Source organism: Festucalex cinctus, chromosome 19 (assembly GCF_051991245.1).
Source record: "Festucalex cinctus isolate MCC-2025b chromosome 19, RoL_Fcin_1.0, whole genome shotgun sequence".
Classification (NCBI taxonomy): domain Eukaryota; kingdom Metazoa; phylum Chordata; class Actinopteri; order Syngnathiformes; family Syngnathidae; genus Festucalex; species Festucalex cinctus.
Window position 1 is genome coordinate 9,268,584 of NC_135429.1, and position 16,163 is coordinate 9,284,746.

A 16,163-nucleotide genomic window follows, 5' to 3' on the forward strand; every position below is an offset into this window, starting at 1 on the left:
TCACTTTTTGGCGTGATTCCATTGTGTCCCCACCACTTAGGCTGTTCAACTTCATCTTCTGAGGTTTCACTGTATCCTAGTTTCTTGGGTCACTTTTAGGACGACGAAAGCGGGTCCAACTATTTCCCCGTTTGTTGTGTCAATTTTGGAAAAATCAACTTGAGACTTTCACTGTGTCTCTTTTTCTCGGGTCACTTTAGGGGGGTTCAGTTTCTGAGGTTTACCTCGTTTCCTTTTTGTCAATTTTGGAACACTCAACTTTCGAGGTTCCACTGGATCCCTGTTTGTTGAATCAGTTCTGAACGGTCAACTTCAGAGGTTTCACTGTATTTCCTTTCCTTGGGTCACTTTTAGGATGATGAAAGTGGGTCCACTGTTTCCCCGTTTTTTGTGTCACTTTTGGGACAATCAACTTGAGAGTTTCAATTGTGTCCCTGTTTCTTGGATCACTTTTGGTGGTTCAACTTAAGAGGTTCAACTGTCTTCCTGCATCTGAAGTTCCACTGTTTCCCAATTATGAAACATTCAACTTCTTACCTACTGATTAAAATGAGAAATGGTGGGCATAGGCCAAGTAAGACCCCATAAAATTTTGCCTCTTAATGTATCCGATCAAACAATGCAGTCATTTTAACAATATGATACAGACACATGAGTTGATGTGCAGGTGTCGAGCTTGGAACGGGTCCAGATTAGGATTGTTCCTTATGTGGGACCAAGTGTGACTGTGCACTTGTGTGAAACAGTGTCTGCCTTCAGGCAGTGGGGATGCGATGTACGTTTGTCAAGCAGCACACTCGGTGATGCATTCTAATGAGGCGGATTCGCTTGACGGCGATGTGGCACTAATGTCTTTTTAAGTAGCTCAAGACCGTGCTAAAATCCCCAGTCAGCTCAGCTCACCCTTCCACAGTTTCATCCGACAATTCCCTTTTTCCCATTATTTTTTCCTTAATGGCACACTGAATATACTCCCTAGTAGGAAAGCACCACTTCTAAACATTTTTGGGGCAGGCGGCAGGCCGACAGATGGAAGTCAACTAATTTATTTGTAGGCCGCTTCATATGCGCAGATTCACAACGAATAACGTGGCTCTTGAAGGAATTGCATTTAGCGCTTGTACAGGAGGCAGCAGAAGCCAGAAGGAATAAACTTCAGGGGGGAAAAAAACAAAACGCTGACAACTAAAAAGCATCTCGGATATGATTGGACATTATTGCAAGTCGTGTTTCAGCGAGATTGTTTTGCAAATATTCGCCCGCCTCTCCTCTGCGGTCCCTGTCAGCCTCCCCCTCCCGCCACATCCTTTTCCCCTGGCTTCTTTTTCCCACTCGGTGAGTCAACAGCGGACAGCTGCGAGCGAAGCAGGCAATCTCGTAAGGGGTGCTGAGGGTCTTATGTAATGCTTGGTTTCAGGCTGGTATGCTTTTAGGGTGTCACTGGCTGTGGCGGTACCACGCTGAAGGAGCACTTTGGAGTCATGAACGAGCTCGGCAAATAACACTCTTTCACCCGGATGTCACACAAGAAAGTAACATCGCATTTGGGAATCCTTCCATTACCGCTCTGAAAATGAGATAATACTCATAAAATGCAGTTTATTTCTTATTGTGTTTTTAAGTTTAAGTTTTACAAAACAAAACATTTTGGGCTAAAAAGGATTCTGTTAAATTTCATCTCAATGTGGACAAGTAGCTCACTACGAACAATGTAAATAGTAAAAATTTCCAGAATCTGTACATTTTTTAAAGACCCCGTCTTTTACATTTGATACATCACAGAGAAGAGTGTTGTTAACAATCCTACCGGATTTGAATGATTAAAAAACAAACAAAAAAACAACATAAAATGTGGCTTTATAACCAGGAAAAAAAACAATCAAGCTATTCTCTCCTACTTTCCATGATGTACGTTTACCCTTGGATGACAATGAGGCACTCTAAACCCTGTTAGACCAAAGACCAAGTCTACTCGCTATCTTGCAAGTTAAAAAAAATAAATGAAAAAAAGTCCCATATATATATATATATATATATATATATATATATATATATATATATATATATATATATATATATATATATATATATATATATATTAATTTTTTTTTTTTTTTTCTCATTCATTTTCCCTTTCGTACATAGTATTACAACCTCCAATATTTTATTATTTTATTTTTTTAGTTTTAATTTGTCTTTCTTTATTATTATTATTATTTTTTCTCTAAAGATTTATTTATTGATTTATTTATTTAGTTATGTATTATTATTATTATTATTTTTTGGTTTTCTGTTTCCAGTCAATATGCGTGCACTCACAGCCAACAATGAGGCACTCTGAAATGGCTATCTAGGGTGTCGCAATCAAATACTGCAGTCTCCAACATATATAATGTATTTAGAAACAAATCTTTGTATTCACTTTTCAGGGTCTTTCTTACAAAATCAACTGAAAAAAACGTGTATCTTTGTTGTCCAACATATTACCCGAAACTGTTGCGACTACGTGATCACACCTTCACCATCAGATGTCACCAGCGAGCCTCGTCAGCACGCTGCCTTACTTTTTCCCGCTTGTCGTCTCTCACGCAGGCACCCACCGAGGCTGGGCTGCCGTTCAAATGCGCCTCCTGCACGAGCTGGTGTACGCCTCCCGCCGCATGGGTAACCCCGGCCTCGCCGTACGCCACCTGTCCTTCCTGCTGCAGACCATGCTGGACTTCCTGTCCGATCAAGGTCGGTGGACCACACGGGGAGTGCGAGAGAAAAGTTGCTCCTAGATTACATGTTCTATTTCAACCCTGTGAGGTGCTTCTTATTCCCTGTCTTAAAAAAACAAAACAAAACAAAAAACCCTCAAACATTTAGAAACAGCCACCCTGGCCTTTTGTGATAGCAGCACTGTGCTCATTAGTGTGCGCTGCACAACAAAGCTGCCTCCTTTTTTGGACCAAGTGCAACATTGTGCTCTGACCAGAAATCCTGCGCCGCCAGTTTGAGCTTTTTACCGAAGCAGCGTGAGCTAGACAATCTTCTGGCCACACAATAGAGGCCCCTGTAATCCTTGCTTGGCCACCGAGCATGTGAATGGACACCAGGATACGGTAGGAGGAGTTAAGTTATGAACAAGATGAAACGAGCTTAGCAGACAAACGTTTGGTTTGAGCACAAGGGGCTTTCGACAGACGGAATAACTGCAGCATCCGCTGTACTGCGCGCTTCACGATGCAACAGAATGCCATCATTTCAACTCTCTTTTATAGTTATCAATTTACTTAATTTTCTTTTTAGCCGATTGGCTGTTGATTCACAGAAATAAAAGTCTGACAGCTCTAGATAATTGCATTTTTTTTTTCTTTTTTTCGCTTGATCTGAACGCATCGTCTTTAATGACACCTGATGCCTCCAGTCATGTTTTAGATCTTTTAAAGATGAGAAACGGCAAATTTAATGAGGGTTAGCTGTACAGCAGCACTGGAAACGCTCGACTAAATTTCAACTCTTGGAAAGTGCAAAGAAAACAATTGAACATCATAGGATAAATTAGATTAATATAGATTAATCTATAAGACACATAGCACCTCTCTTTCCCCACTCATTGATATCCTTGCCTAAAATAGTGAAAATGGACCACCAGTTCACAAAACTCACAAAATTACCAATGCTTTCTGGTCGTCTTTTCTTACTATAGATCCGGTTTACCGATACGTGCCGCACTCCCTCCCCCAGCCCTACAGCCAAGGTTTAGGAAATTAATAATAAATAAATGTCACACATACCATACCATATTTTTATGCTCTCATTGTGATTTAGATTTACAGTGGGTATTTTTTTTCATTTATATTTTGTGTTGTTTGACATTAAAATAATTCCTTCTGGGACATATTCTTCATTATTCACTGAAAAATTCACCCATTTGCTATTTTTAGCTTAGGCCAAACCCATGTCTAAAATTAAAATATTACTTTGCTGCCTATCTATGTGTTTAGATTTTGTACAAATTTGGACGAGGCCTGATTCTGATCTGAAGGTATCCAATTCCATAGCCCCCATGATTTATGCTGCCATTATTTATATTATTTAGATTTTAAGATTTTAAATGGGACAACATTAATACTTCCTACCACATTTTTAAGCTGAGAAAGGGGACTTCAGACGCCAATCCGATTTGCATCATCTGACTTCCAGTTGTCAGAACATTTCTGTAGTGTCAACTTCATTTCATTTAAAACGAAGAGTCAACTTGTTGGCTGAGTTCATCTTTCGGTTTTACTTTGCACAACTTTTGGACGTCCTCCTCTAGATTATCGCTACATCTGTCCGCGTTTGGTCTCATTGAAGATGTCAGGCAGAGGATTTTAGCTCACTAGTGCATTGGAGTAAATCCAGCTGACGGAATGTGTCGGAATTTGTATGCGTATAAAAAGCTTTGGGTGGAGATTGGCAGGTAATGATTTTTGTCTCCACCACAAGCAATATAACACTTTGAGCTCCAAGCGGGATTGGGGAAGTCTGTAAAAGCCTCGACCTTAGTTTTGATGGGGAATGATTGCAGCAAAATATTGAAGGATTACAGGCAGCGGCATGGCTCCATCAAAAAGTTGTTTGTGCATTTTGGCAGAATACTGAAAATGTTCAAACAAATTGGCTTTTCAAACTTGATGAAAAGTTGCTCCACCGGTTGAGAATTAACAGCACATGACATGAATCGGTAAAAAGAAAAAATGAGAGACCATTCATGGGGGTCAGAAGAGTCGTGTTTATCGTGACAGTCGTGCAAACTTGCTGTTTTTTTTTAGTTTTTTTTGCTTTGGCAGCATAACAATGCTTTTGAAAAAAGATTAATCATGGTGGGCTCGGCAAAGATACGTGCATGCAAATTAAGCTTTTTTTGGGAACTCGCACCTAGTATTCAATACTGGTGATTAATCTCTTTTGTGGTGCACGTGGAATGCAAAGTAAGCCCAAAACACATTTTTAGATAGATTTCCACTCCAAGTTCTTGCATCTCAGTGTTTTGCAATGAAATAAATCTCATAGAAATAAATGTTGAGGCTTCATTGGATTACCTCCCTCGTGTTGCCATATGAACCTTGCTAATGTGGGGGGGACGGACACTTGCTTTGCATATAGAACGGGAGATTGAGATCCAGTCAGGAGTTGTCACTCGAGGAGCGCTCGAAGTCTCGTTCCAATTCCAGGTGCGAGCCGACGTACGTGTCCACTTGTGATCAAATCACCTGCGGTGCATTTTAATAGCCGCTCTGACCAAGATTGACTAGATATAAAGAAGTCATATGCGGTTTAAAAAATAAAAAAGTATGGGCGAGACCAGACAAAATTAACTTGATGTGAAAGATTCAGTGAGATGTAATGTGTGTAAAATAATATCTGTTCCATCCAGCTTTCAAAATAACCGAAGATTGATAGCGCACTAGCAAGCGGGTGGCCTATTTAATGTGTACTATAACGACTAAGGGGTTACGACGAGGCGAGCAGGCATGACACAGCAAGAGGGGAAAAAATTCCATCCATAAAGACACTAACAGAATGGGTTGTACTGTATTTTCCTCCATGGTGGCAGCACTTCATCGCCAAGTTTTCAAAGTCTTACAGGGAAGAGTTAGTTTTTTGTTTTTGTTTTTTTTGTTTGTTTTTTTTTTTTAATTGGTGCGCTGCGCACTTCATGTAGGTATGCACTTTTTTTTCAACATAATTTCTTACAAACTAGACATTTGCAATTTCTGGAGAAAATGCATTGAAGCAAGTGGAATGATATTGAATGACATGGAATGAGCTGAATACGTTCAAGTTGGAATGGTTATAATTGGTTCACATACGTGGAAACTGGAGGTAAATATTTAATTATTTGGAATTTGGGGTTTTAGAAAATTTTGTGAATTGGAGTAATAAATGAGATGGCTTGATTGATCTGCACATGTCAAAGTAGGAATAGTTTGAATCGGTCAAGTAATGTTGAGGGAGGAATCTGGAATAAATTGGGAATATGGGAATTGAACAATAAAAATAACATTTTGTGCAAAATTTTGCATGTTGAAAACTGTTCATAAGATGAATTGAATAAGCAGATTGATTTAAATTTCAAAAAACTATCGTAATCTGTTATTTTGAATGTGCCAATTGAAATGAATGGTAAATCAGTGTTGGGGTAAATCTGGCCTCAATTGATATAAATGGGGAATTTTTTATATGAAAATGTTGAATTATGGGAAAATCGTGACTGGACTGAATAAAGTGAAAGTGAACCAGCCTGGTTCTCAAGTCATTGGCGGGCAAACTCGGCGTGGAGGCTGTATTATGTAAATTAGCCCTAACTTTTACTTCATAACTTGGCAAAACATTTCAAGTATTTATTCAGGGACACATTTTTGGAAATAGGCAGCTCACAAAAGATTTACTCTATTTGTAATTTCACACTTGATGTGTGGGCAGGCACTCTAGAGACTCAGCTATTTGTGTACAAATATTCAAAAAGTCAGTTTCCAAGAAAAGCACATTTCTTTCCATTTTTTTTCCCTCATTGCGGTTTATTCCATCAAGTGCTACTGTACATCTCCACTGTGTAGATGATGCGTTAAGCTTTTAGTGTGTGGGTCAATAGATTAACTTATTAGCTCCCAGCCATTTTCACAGAAGCAATCCCGTTCACCCCTGGCTGTTTTACTGGATTTTGACTGATTTTGCAAGATCTACAGATATTGTGTTCTATTACTATAAAAACATGGAACATATCAAAAGAAAGATTAAAGTCTCTTCTTTCATCAGGATAAATAAGTATATTTCTAGCTGTTTCCGTTTTGCAGCATATAGCATTAGAATATAGCTCAGTTTAATCAATTTTCACAAATCTATTTAGAATTGTAAGTAATTGAGCAACATGGCCCTGGTCCCTTTGCTCTGCTGCCACCTGCTGGTCGTTTGTGTAATAACTGACATTTCTGCAACCGTTCTTTGCAGTTGAGAGGCTGCGTCAAAGCCTTCTGTATGCTCTAGCATAAAAAACAAAAAAACGTATAAATACGTCTTTGGGACACTTAAAACATAAAAAAAAACAAAAAAAACGTATGAGTTAATTATGGGTCAATCTGGAGCGAGTGACACCCCTAAGGGACATGTAATAAGGCAGAGTAAGCTTTGAAAAGTAAATGGTGAGATGTAGAGCAGCAGTCAAGAGTAACGGTCCATCCCTTTGTCGTCACCCAACAGAATCAAGCCTGTCAATACAGCGGAAATGTCGGACTTCAGAAATTCACGTCCCCTGATCGGACATGCTAATCGACTCAAAGGATAACATAATTAGAAATGTGTTCTGCTGCTGCGGTTTTTAGAGTCACAATGAGGTTTTTCATCAGCTGATTTAAGCCACGTCATCGCAACCGTTTCAATTCTTCGCAAGCAAGTGTCCTCCCCTCCCTACGGCGGCCGCTCCTGAGCCAAAGCAATTTATACGGCCGGGTGAGCAGTAATGTTCCATTTTTAAAGCTATTCATGGTACAATAAGGCTTAACATTTTTATTTGAAGACTCGGCGCGGTATTGCTGAGGGAGACTCACCTCACAGGCCATTAACGTTTGGCTTATTTATAGTGCGCGAACGCCATACCTGTGCAGTAAAAAAAAACTGACTTTGATGTTTCTACATCTTCTAGAGAAAAAAGAAGTGACCCAGAGCCTGGAAAATTACACCTCCAAGTGCCCGGGTGGAATGGAGGTCATCACCTTACCGGATGGCCTTAAGCTCCCACCGGTGCCTTTTACAAAGCTCCCGATTGTGCGGTAAGTCAACGTTATCAATGGATGAATGACACCACTGATTGGACACTTCATTAGAAACGACTGCGCAATCTATTGAGCTTGAAATACAGGAGCTGACTCATCTCTCAGGACAATCCAGCAAAGCAACTCTGCAACACAACAATAACAATAATATGAGCATGAATTAAGATCTCTCACAGTGGCATTCAAATTGGGTGTTATTATCTTTGTATAGGCGGAATATACACACCTTCGCACAAAGTTAAGGATATGAGGATTTTGGGTGCAATTTCAGGTGCAATTAATTCGACCTTATCCAAACCTTTGAATGCACACGTCATTCCGGTCAATGTTTCAGTACGTTTTTGTTATGCTGACATACTTACACATTGAGCAGTTGAAAATGTGCATTGTGCATTGAAATGCTTGGAAAAAGGCCAAATTAAGTTTTCATCCACAGATTGCGCAGGGTATTATGGGTTCATCCTGAATTCTTACCATAAATTTGATTTTATATTTCGACTGTGTAGTGTGAAAAGGCCCAGCTCGAATGTACGTGTCATAAGCTGTGTTGCAAACCGCAAATAGGATACACTAAATGTAAATTAGCTAAATCAGTGGCTGTTCTTTTCTTCTCTTGTTACTTCACATGTCATATTGTGCTGAAGTTTGGTTTCATTCATTCATTCATTCATTCATTTGACTTCTGTAAGTAATTGACACACTCCTACAAAGGTTTAGAATTGCCTGTCAATGCTACAAAATGGCGTCAAAGGAGTTCTTTGACTAAATCAGGGTGTCCAAATCCAGACCTCCAGAACCACTATTCTGTGTCTTTTAGGTGCTCCCCTCATTTGAATCAGGTGTGATGGAGGAGGGAAACATCTAAAACATGTACGATAGGGGAATCAAGAACTGGAGTTGGACATCCCTGGCCTAAATGAACCTTCTTGACATACATGTGCTATGACTACATTGTAATGTTTAATATGATTTAAAAATGCAAATTAAGGCCTCCACTTATGATTTAATGAAGCCTTACTTCACTCTTTTCTCTCGTGTTCATGGCTTATTCATGCTGAAAGGTTGCCAATGTTACGTTTTTTTTTGTTGTTTTTTTTTTTGATTGTACACAGTCAAATATATAACAGTGCTAACTTACCAGATGGCCCGGTAAGAGTTGGGAGGTTGTTGACTATTCGCCTGACACATTACCCTTATTTTCTTTTGAGATCTGTATAGTCGAGTTAAATAATTCAACCAAGAAAAACTGTAACCACGAGGAGGGTGCTTTGAACAACAGACTTTGTATGTGCGTGATATGAGCGTGCTTGCACGACAGTGATTGACAAAGTTCATTTTAATAGTATTCTACTGTCAGGCCATACAGTTTTAACATATCTGACCATTTTATGTATTTATTTTTAAACCGCAAACGTCCCCGTGAATCGAAGCTGTTTCCTTTTTCTTCTGTCATTTCTCAAATAGGTCTGTGAAGCTTCTCAACCTCCCGGCGAGTCTGCGTCCTCACAAGGTGAAAGGCCTGCTGGGTCCCAACGTGTCCACGGCCAGCCCTTTTATCTACTCGCCCATCGTCATGCACAACAGAGGAGAAGAGCGCTGCAAGAAGATCGGTAAAAAAACCTCCCCACGGCGATCGGTTCCAGCGTCGTCATATGTCCTCGATATGATGAGAAGGCGCTTGATCGGGCAAGGAGGCCACTTGACCGCTCAAAGCTTTACATGGCGGCCAACAGAGAGCCGCGCGCGGCTCGGAATTGATTAAATATTCCGGTTGTCAGCGTCACGAAGGAACTCCGGTTGACTGCGCGCGCTCGCGCCACTTGAGGCTTATCTCGTACGGCCTTATCAAACAAGATGAGCATTTGGCGACTTTTATAATCCCGCCTTAATTATGCTTAGATGATATTAGCCGACGGCTGTTATCTCCCTCGGCAAATATATGCTACCTGCAGTCACCGTGTCCTTTCCTCCTCTGCTGCTTGTGCATTATTTTTGCAGAGGAAATGCGGCAACGTTGACTGACTCAACGTGATTTATTTGCACACAAATAACAGTCAGACTCAAATCAGTCGCATGCAACTTTTAATTAAAGGTGTCTGCATTCCAATTTCCTGTAAAAGGGCATTTGTTTTACTAGTACGTGTAATGTTTTCTATCAAATTTGGCCAGTGCCTCTCAATTATTTTCTATTACGCCGCTCTAGAGAGAAAACATTTCCAAACAACTTTTTCAGGTTCATACTGTGTCCCCATTTAAAGGGGCAGAATTTGAGCCTTGTTTTTTTTTTTTTTTTGTGCAAAACGTTTTTTTTCCAGAATATTTTTTTCTCCAGTTTATTAGATTTTTCTGTAACTAAAGCTATAAAGACCACTTCCTCCACAGTAGAGATAAATCGATATCGGCCGGACCGATTATCGGTGCCAAAATTTGGCATTTTGACAAATATCGGCACCGACCTATTTCCTAATCTGAAGGCTGATAAAGCTTGTATCTCACTGAGCAGTAAATGCTTGCGAAGGTAAAATTAAGGGTTTTCATCAAGATTTGAAAGATGTTCACGGACAGTTTTTACTTGTTACAAAACCTTTACAAACACATTCCGATATTTTTTACTGTCTGCGAAGATCTTTTGAAACCCTGACAAAAAAAAACAAATTAGCTGCATTGGCATGCATTTGTTCATTTTTCATTTATGGATTTATTTAAATTTCCAATTAAAAAAAAAAAAAAAAATGCTGACACCAGGAACTCGCTACCCTTTTTATTTAAAAAAATAATAAAATAAAAATAAAATAAAATTATGTTTAAATTTTGGAAATTTTATCTCAAGTAGAAATGTAGTGTATCACATGCTGATGACTTTGGAAGCTCCCTGCAATTTTTGTTCGAATTTTTAAACAAAGCTATCAATTATTTGTTTAAAATTAAAAGAAAGGGTACATTTTTTAAATAATGATGATCATATTTTCTCTTTTACTAAAAATGAATATCGGCTTGAAATATCAGTTATCGGTCTCCTGGATTACTAATAACCGGTATCTGTATCCGCCTTGAATAAAACATATCGGTCTACTAGTTTACAGTAATCTAGAAAAATCTACTAATACACAATTTTATGCCTGAAATGTTGCATGAGATTTTACGCAGCACACGTTGTGAAGTCTTCAATGCAAGCTACATTTGCTCTTTGTGGACACATTTTCTGAACATCACGTTGCCCCTTGGAGTTCCGCTGAAGTGCTGAGAGACTTCAGGGACCAATCCCGATATGAATCCCCGCTTCCCCCCGGGGGCTCTCCGCCAGCTGATGAGGTTGTGATTGTGTCCTCACACTTGTGAATCATCTCTTGACTGAGCGTGCGTTCATCTCCGCAAACTCAAACCCAGATCACCCCCGATTGGCGGTTTTTGTAGTGTCTTAACCCCGCTCTGACGCTCGGGACTTTAAAAGCCTTTTAAAGAACAGACGACGGTCTCGGGCGTCTTGTGATCATTACACGAGAGGAATCCACTCCGGAGAAGTTCATTACGCTCCCTCAGTGGCACACTTCTAAACCTTCCCGGCCTCAGATCTGGCGTTCACATCCTGCTCGCGGGTTTTACTGATCACCGCGGCTGGAGTCATTAGCATTCTGAGCGACGCGGCTGCAAACGATGGCTTGTGGAGGTGCCATTTACTTTCGATGATGTGTGTTTTCTTAATCTTCAAGATGCATACTGTGCAATGGGATTGGTGCGAAAGCGCAAAACAAAGGCTTGATGTTTGTGATCGGGCTTTTTATCTGATCTGTTGTCAGACACGACGCAGGGTTACGGCACGTAACGGCTTCCCTGCCGTGCCGCATGTAAACACGATGTGATTATTTTTGCAAAAAGCGTCACAGCATGCGTTCGCCCTGTATAATCTCTGCTTTCCATACCTGCGTAATCCTGATGTTCTGTTTTGTGTTTCACACTGATTATGTTATTGCTCAACTTCCTTAACTCATTGACTCGCAGCCACTTCACTCGCAGCTGTTTTACTGGGTTTTGACTGACTTTGGAAGGTCCACAGAATATTGTGTTCTATTACTATAAAAACATGGAGCCTACCAAAAGAAACATTAGTTTCTTATTTCATCAGGAAAAAAATCGAATTTGTTGTCATTTTGCAGAAATTAGCATTAGAATATAGCTAACTTCATCATTATTCACAAATTCAAAAAAACAGTGGGGGAAAACATGACCCTGGTTGACCTCTTATACTCTGCTGCCACCTGCTGGTCGTTTTTGTAACAACTACCATTGCTTCAACAGTTCTCTCCAGCTCAGAGGCTGCATCAAAGCCTTCTGTATGCTCTAGTAAAAAAATAAATAAATAAAATATATATATATATATATATATATATATATATATATATATATATTATTATTTTATTTTTTTTAATTGCCCTATGAATTACATTGTGTTGAGATGCACAATTGATCCTCTATGACATGTTTCAATATTTTTAACTACAAATTAAATTGGAAATAAGAATAAAAATATTCCAATATAAAATGTTCCCCACATAGTCGAGATTCACAACTCGTGAATGAACTTTTTTTTTGTTTTTTTTTGTTTTGTTTTTAAAGCTATCATCAGTTATTTGCGGAAAAAATAACGTAGATCTTGTCTGATGGAAAAGTATGGCTTTGATTTCGTGAGGGCAGGATCTTTATTTAGACAGGCCATGACCCTGTCTAATAGCAAAGTAGTACTTTGCCTTAATTCTCTATGGCATTGATAAGCATTCTAAAACCTTTCTCAGGTGGCCTTAATTGGTGTGCAAATTGGGCAAATCCCAAGACTTTGAATGGAAATTGGAACAACTGAGCCCCAATTTGACCCAGATATACTGTACTAGACTAGGGCTGAGGATCGATTTGTCATTTCCTCAATCGATTCGATTTCGGTTCACAAGCGTTCAGTTTGATTTGATTTTGATTTTTCCCCGATTCTATTCAATTCACATCAGTTCAATCCAATATCGATTAATTATAGAACATCAATTCTTCTTAAATGTCAAGGACATGATAACAACTGCACAAATATTTAATTTCAACATAAATTTGCGGAGGCAGTAAATGTTTAAATGATTTAGTTTATTAACTCATTCACTGCCAATGACGACTATAGACGTCAAAAATCCAAGCAATCAGCCAGTGCAAATTTTGACAAGAAACTTGAATTTAGTTTTAGTTATTCATTTTTCATTGATAGTTATTAATCCTCATTGTTATTAATAACGCTGACAACAATTTCATTGCTAAGTGCTACCATCGTGCATAGTGATTGATCTTGGTCTTACTGAGACCACAAACTGGGTCTCGACCTCCAGAAGTCAATTGCTCCTTATTTTTGTCAACTAAAGTTGGATTAAAACTCAAATACAATTAGGTGACTAAGTTATGACTAAGGCTTTAATTAAATTTAGTCAGAAGACTATAACTAAAACTAAATTGAAATTTTTATTTTTTTTTTATTAAAATTTTAATTTAAAATTTTCTTTCTTTTTTTTTTTTTTTTCAAACTTAACACTGGCCGTTTGCTTGGATTTTTTACGTCTATAGTTGTCATTGGCAGTGAATGAGTTAATGAATGCAACACGTGTTCTAATCACTTAAGTGGGCTAATAGTTCAGCGTATTCCCTTCCATTTCTGATCTAACATCTCGGGCCCGGGTGCTTTTTAACGAGTGCAATGCCAATAAAGATATTCCATTCCAATCCAAAATTGAGATTTTTTTTTTTTTTTTCTATTTATTTATTTGACAAAAGTCATTGAATAAGCATCTAAGTTTGTTCAATTTGATGATTCAGAGAAACATTTAAAATATTTTCCCACAGTGCTGATATCCTTGCAGAAAAAGGAATCAAACCCGAGCAATGTTTAACTCATCCATAAGGGGTCACAGAGTACATCGTAATTGAACTGTTTTTGCCGAGGCAACCGCATATCCTTTCCCCCCCCCACTTAATTGGTTGTCTATGAGAGCATGGCAATAAGCCAGACCCCAGGTTACACCGCACTCTTCCAGACATACCTCATTGTGTGTGTACATATATCGAGTATATATATAGCTATTAATTTCCCAAGGTGCATTGCTAGCTTTTGCCTTCCCTGAAGCCTTTCGCCTCCTTTAATCCCCTCCAGGGGTCTTGGAGACTCAAGAGATCTTGTCTGTTCCAAGCAATTGACTGCGTATGCTAACGTTTCAGTCGCCGCTATCCATCAAATCAGAAATGATGGATACTCCACTGCCGGGCTGTAATATTTGAAATGAAATGAAAGGAAGATTAAGCGCAATCTCATTACGCTTGTTTGTTTCTCTCTCGTCAACATGAAGTGACATCATCCACATTGTTCCAGACATCGTACCTATGTTGGAGCGCACAACATACGGTCCGATACAAACTGATTGTGTTTGTCTTTTGTTTTTAGACTTCCAGTGGGTTCAAGGAGATGTTTGCGAAGTGCAGCTTATGGTCTACAACCCCATGCCTTACGAGCTTCGAGTGGAGAATGTGGTCAGTGACATCCTCATTTCCAATCTGCTGATGTTTTTCCCCTTCATCTCTGTAAGAAGCGCTCAATTCTCAACCACCGAACCCCATCAAGTCGCACTTGTTTATCGCGGACGACCCAATTAAGATGCCTTAAAAGCTTTTTTGGACAATTTAATACTGTATGCGCTCGAGGTGAGAGCAAACTCGTTACTGTTTGACAGTAAGAGGCCATCGGGGGAGCATCACACCGCGCATGCTGCATTACTTTTATGGCGTCTCTCACCCGTCCTGTCAGAGTAGATAACTCCTATATTGAGGTCCAAAAAGACCCTTCATTGTCTGTTTTGGTGTAGGATCAAGTTTAAATTGAGCAATAGCAAAGTCTCGCCTCCTTTTATCGTTTAATAGCACCCTGGTAATGGCAGCTTTCCAAGTGGAAAACATTTTCAACAAGCGCCAACAAAGACAACCCTAAGCCTGATAGATATTCACAACGTGTTTTCATGACGTTTTATGGGGTATTATATACCATCTATGGTGATAGTTTTACAGCATTCCCAACAATATTTCACGGGGCCGCATGATGCCCAGCATAAGAATATGACAAGCGTTGCTGTACTTGCTGTTTTTAGTTTATTTCCTATTTTGACTCTGACGTTGTTTTTAAACGTTCACTTAGGTGCAATTTTATTGAACTCGTGCAATGCATTTTAATGCATCTATACTCAACCAAAATATAAATGCAACACTTTTTTTTTTTTTTTTTTTTTTTTTTATGAGATGAACTCAAAGATCTAAAACTTCTTCCACGTACATAATATTCCTCACAAACCAGTCGAAATCTGTGATAAAGAGCACTTCTCCTTTGGACATCCCACCTCACAGGTGTGCCATATCAAGATGCTGATTAGACACCATGATTAGTGCACAGGTGTGCCTTAGACTGCCTACAATAAAAGGCCACTCAGTTTTGTTTTATTAGTGGGGGGGGCATCTGGGGACTCAGAAATTTGGTCAGTATTGACTGGTTTTCTGGGAAAAATAAAAATAAAATAAATAAAACTCGGGCTGTGCAATTAATCGAAATTCTTTCGCAATTTTCAATTATTACACTGCACGATTACAAAATCAGCATAATCAGGTGGGAAAAAAAAGACAAGTTTGAGTTGTTTAAATGTATACGTTTGCTTGCACCTTTTTTCATTTTTTTTTTAAATAACTAACTTAATAAATTCTTTCATCCAAAAGAACTTTCATAATTATAGTGTTTCATTGTCTTAATATTTTTTGTTTTTTTTACGTTGAAACATTTTTCTTGTTTGGTACCAAATAAATAAATGATCATGCTACTGCACAGTGCACATGCTGCACTCAAACTTCAACTTTTTGCCAAATATTATTAGAAATTCTGTTTGGTCCAAAAGGAACTTACATAATTAGTGTTTTTTTTGTTTTTTGTTTTAAATTGGTCTTATTTTTAAATGCTTAAACATTTACTTTTTTTTATTTACTTTTCTTAAAGAATCGTTTGAATAATCGTGATTTCAATTATTGCTAAAATAATCGTGATTATTTTTTTTCCATAATCGAGCAGCCTTAAATAAAACAAAACTGCACCATTCAGCCTTTTATTGTGGACATTCTAAGTTCCCTTTATTCATGACTGTCACTATTGATTAATTGATTAAAATGCTGTTGATTAAGAGAAATTTATTAATTAATTCATACTTGGATGCAACACTGTCGATTCGTTTGCAACTGGACTAAAGCAGGAATAAAAAAACATCAATAATGGGAATAATGTCCACCTTGTGGCAGGCTGAATTATTTGGCTCA

General features: G+C 38.6%; 1 protein-coding gene across 4 annotated transcripts in view; it reads left to right on the plus strand.

Annotated features, from left to right (window-relative positions):
- trappc9 (trafficking protein particle complex subunit 9) overlaps positions 1–16,163 on the plus strand; it is a 133,871-nt gene that overhangs the window by 13,868 nt on the left and 103,840 nt on the right. For all 4 annotated transcript variants that reach the window (XM_077507023.1, XM_077507024.1, XM_077507025.1 and 1 more), the window contains 4 exons: positions 2,593–2,736; positions 7,670–7,796; positions 9,264–9,409; positions 14,263–14,348. In XM_077507023.1, coding sequence (XP_077363149.1) covers positions 2,593–2,736; positions 7,670–7,796; positions 9,264–9,409; positions 14,263–14,348 — 503 coding nt within the window. The remainder of the gene's footprint in view (positions 1–2,592; positions 2,737–7,669; positions 7,797–9,263; positions 9,410–14,262; positions 14,349–16,163) is intronic.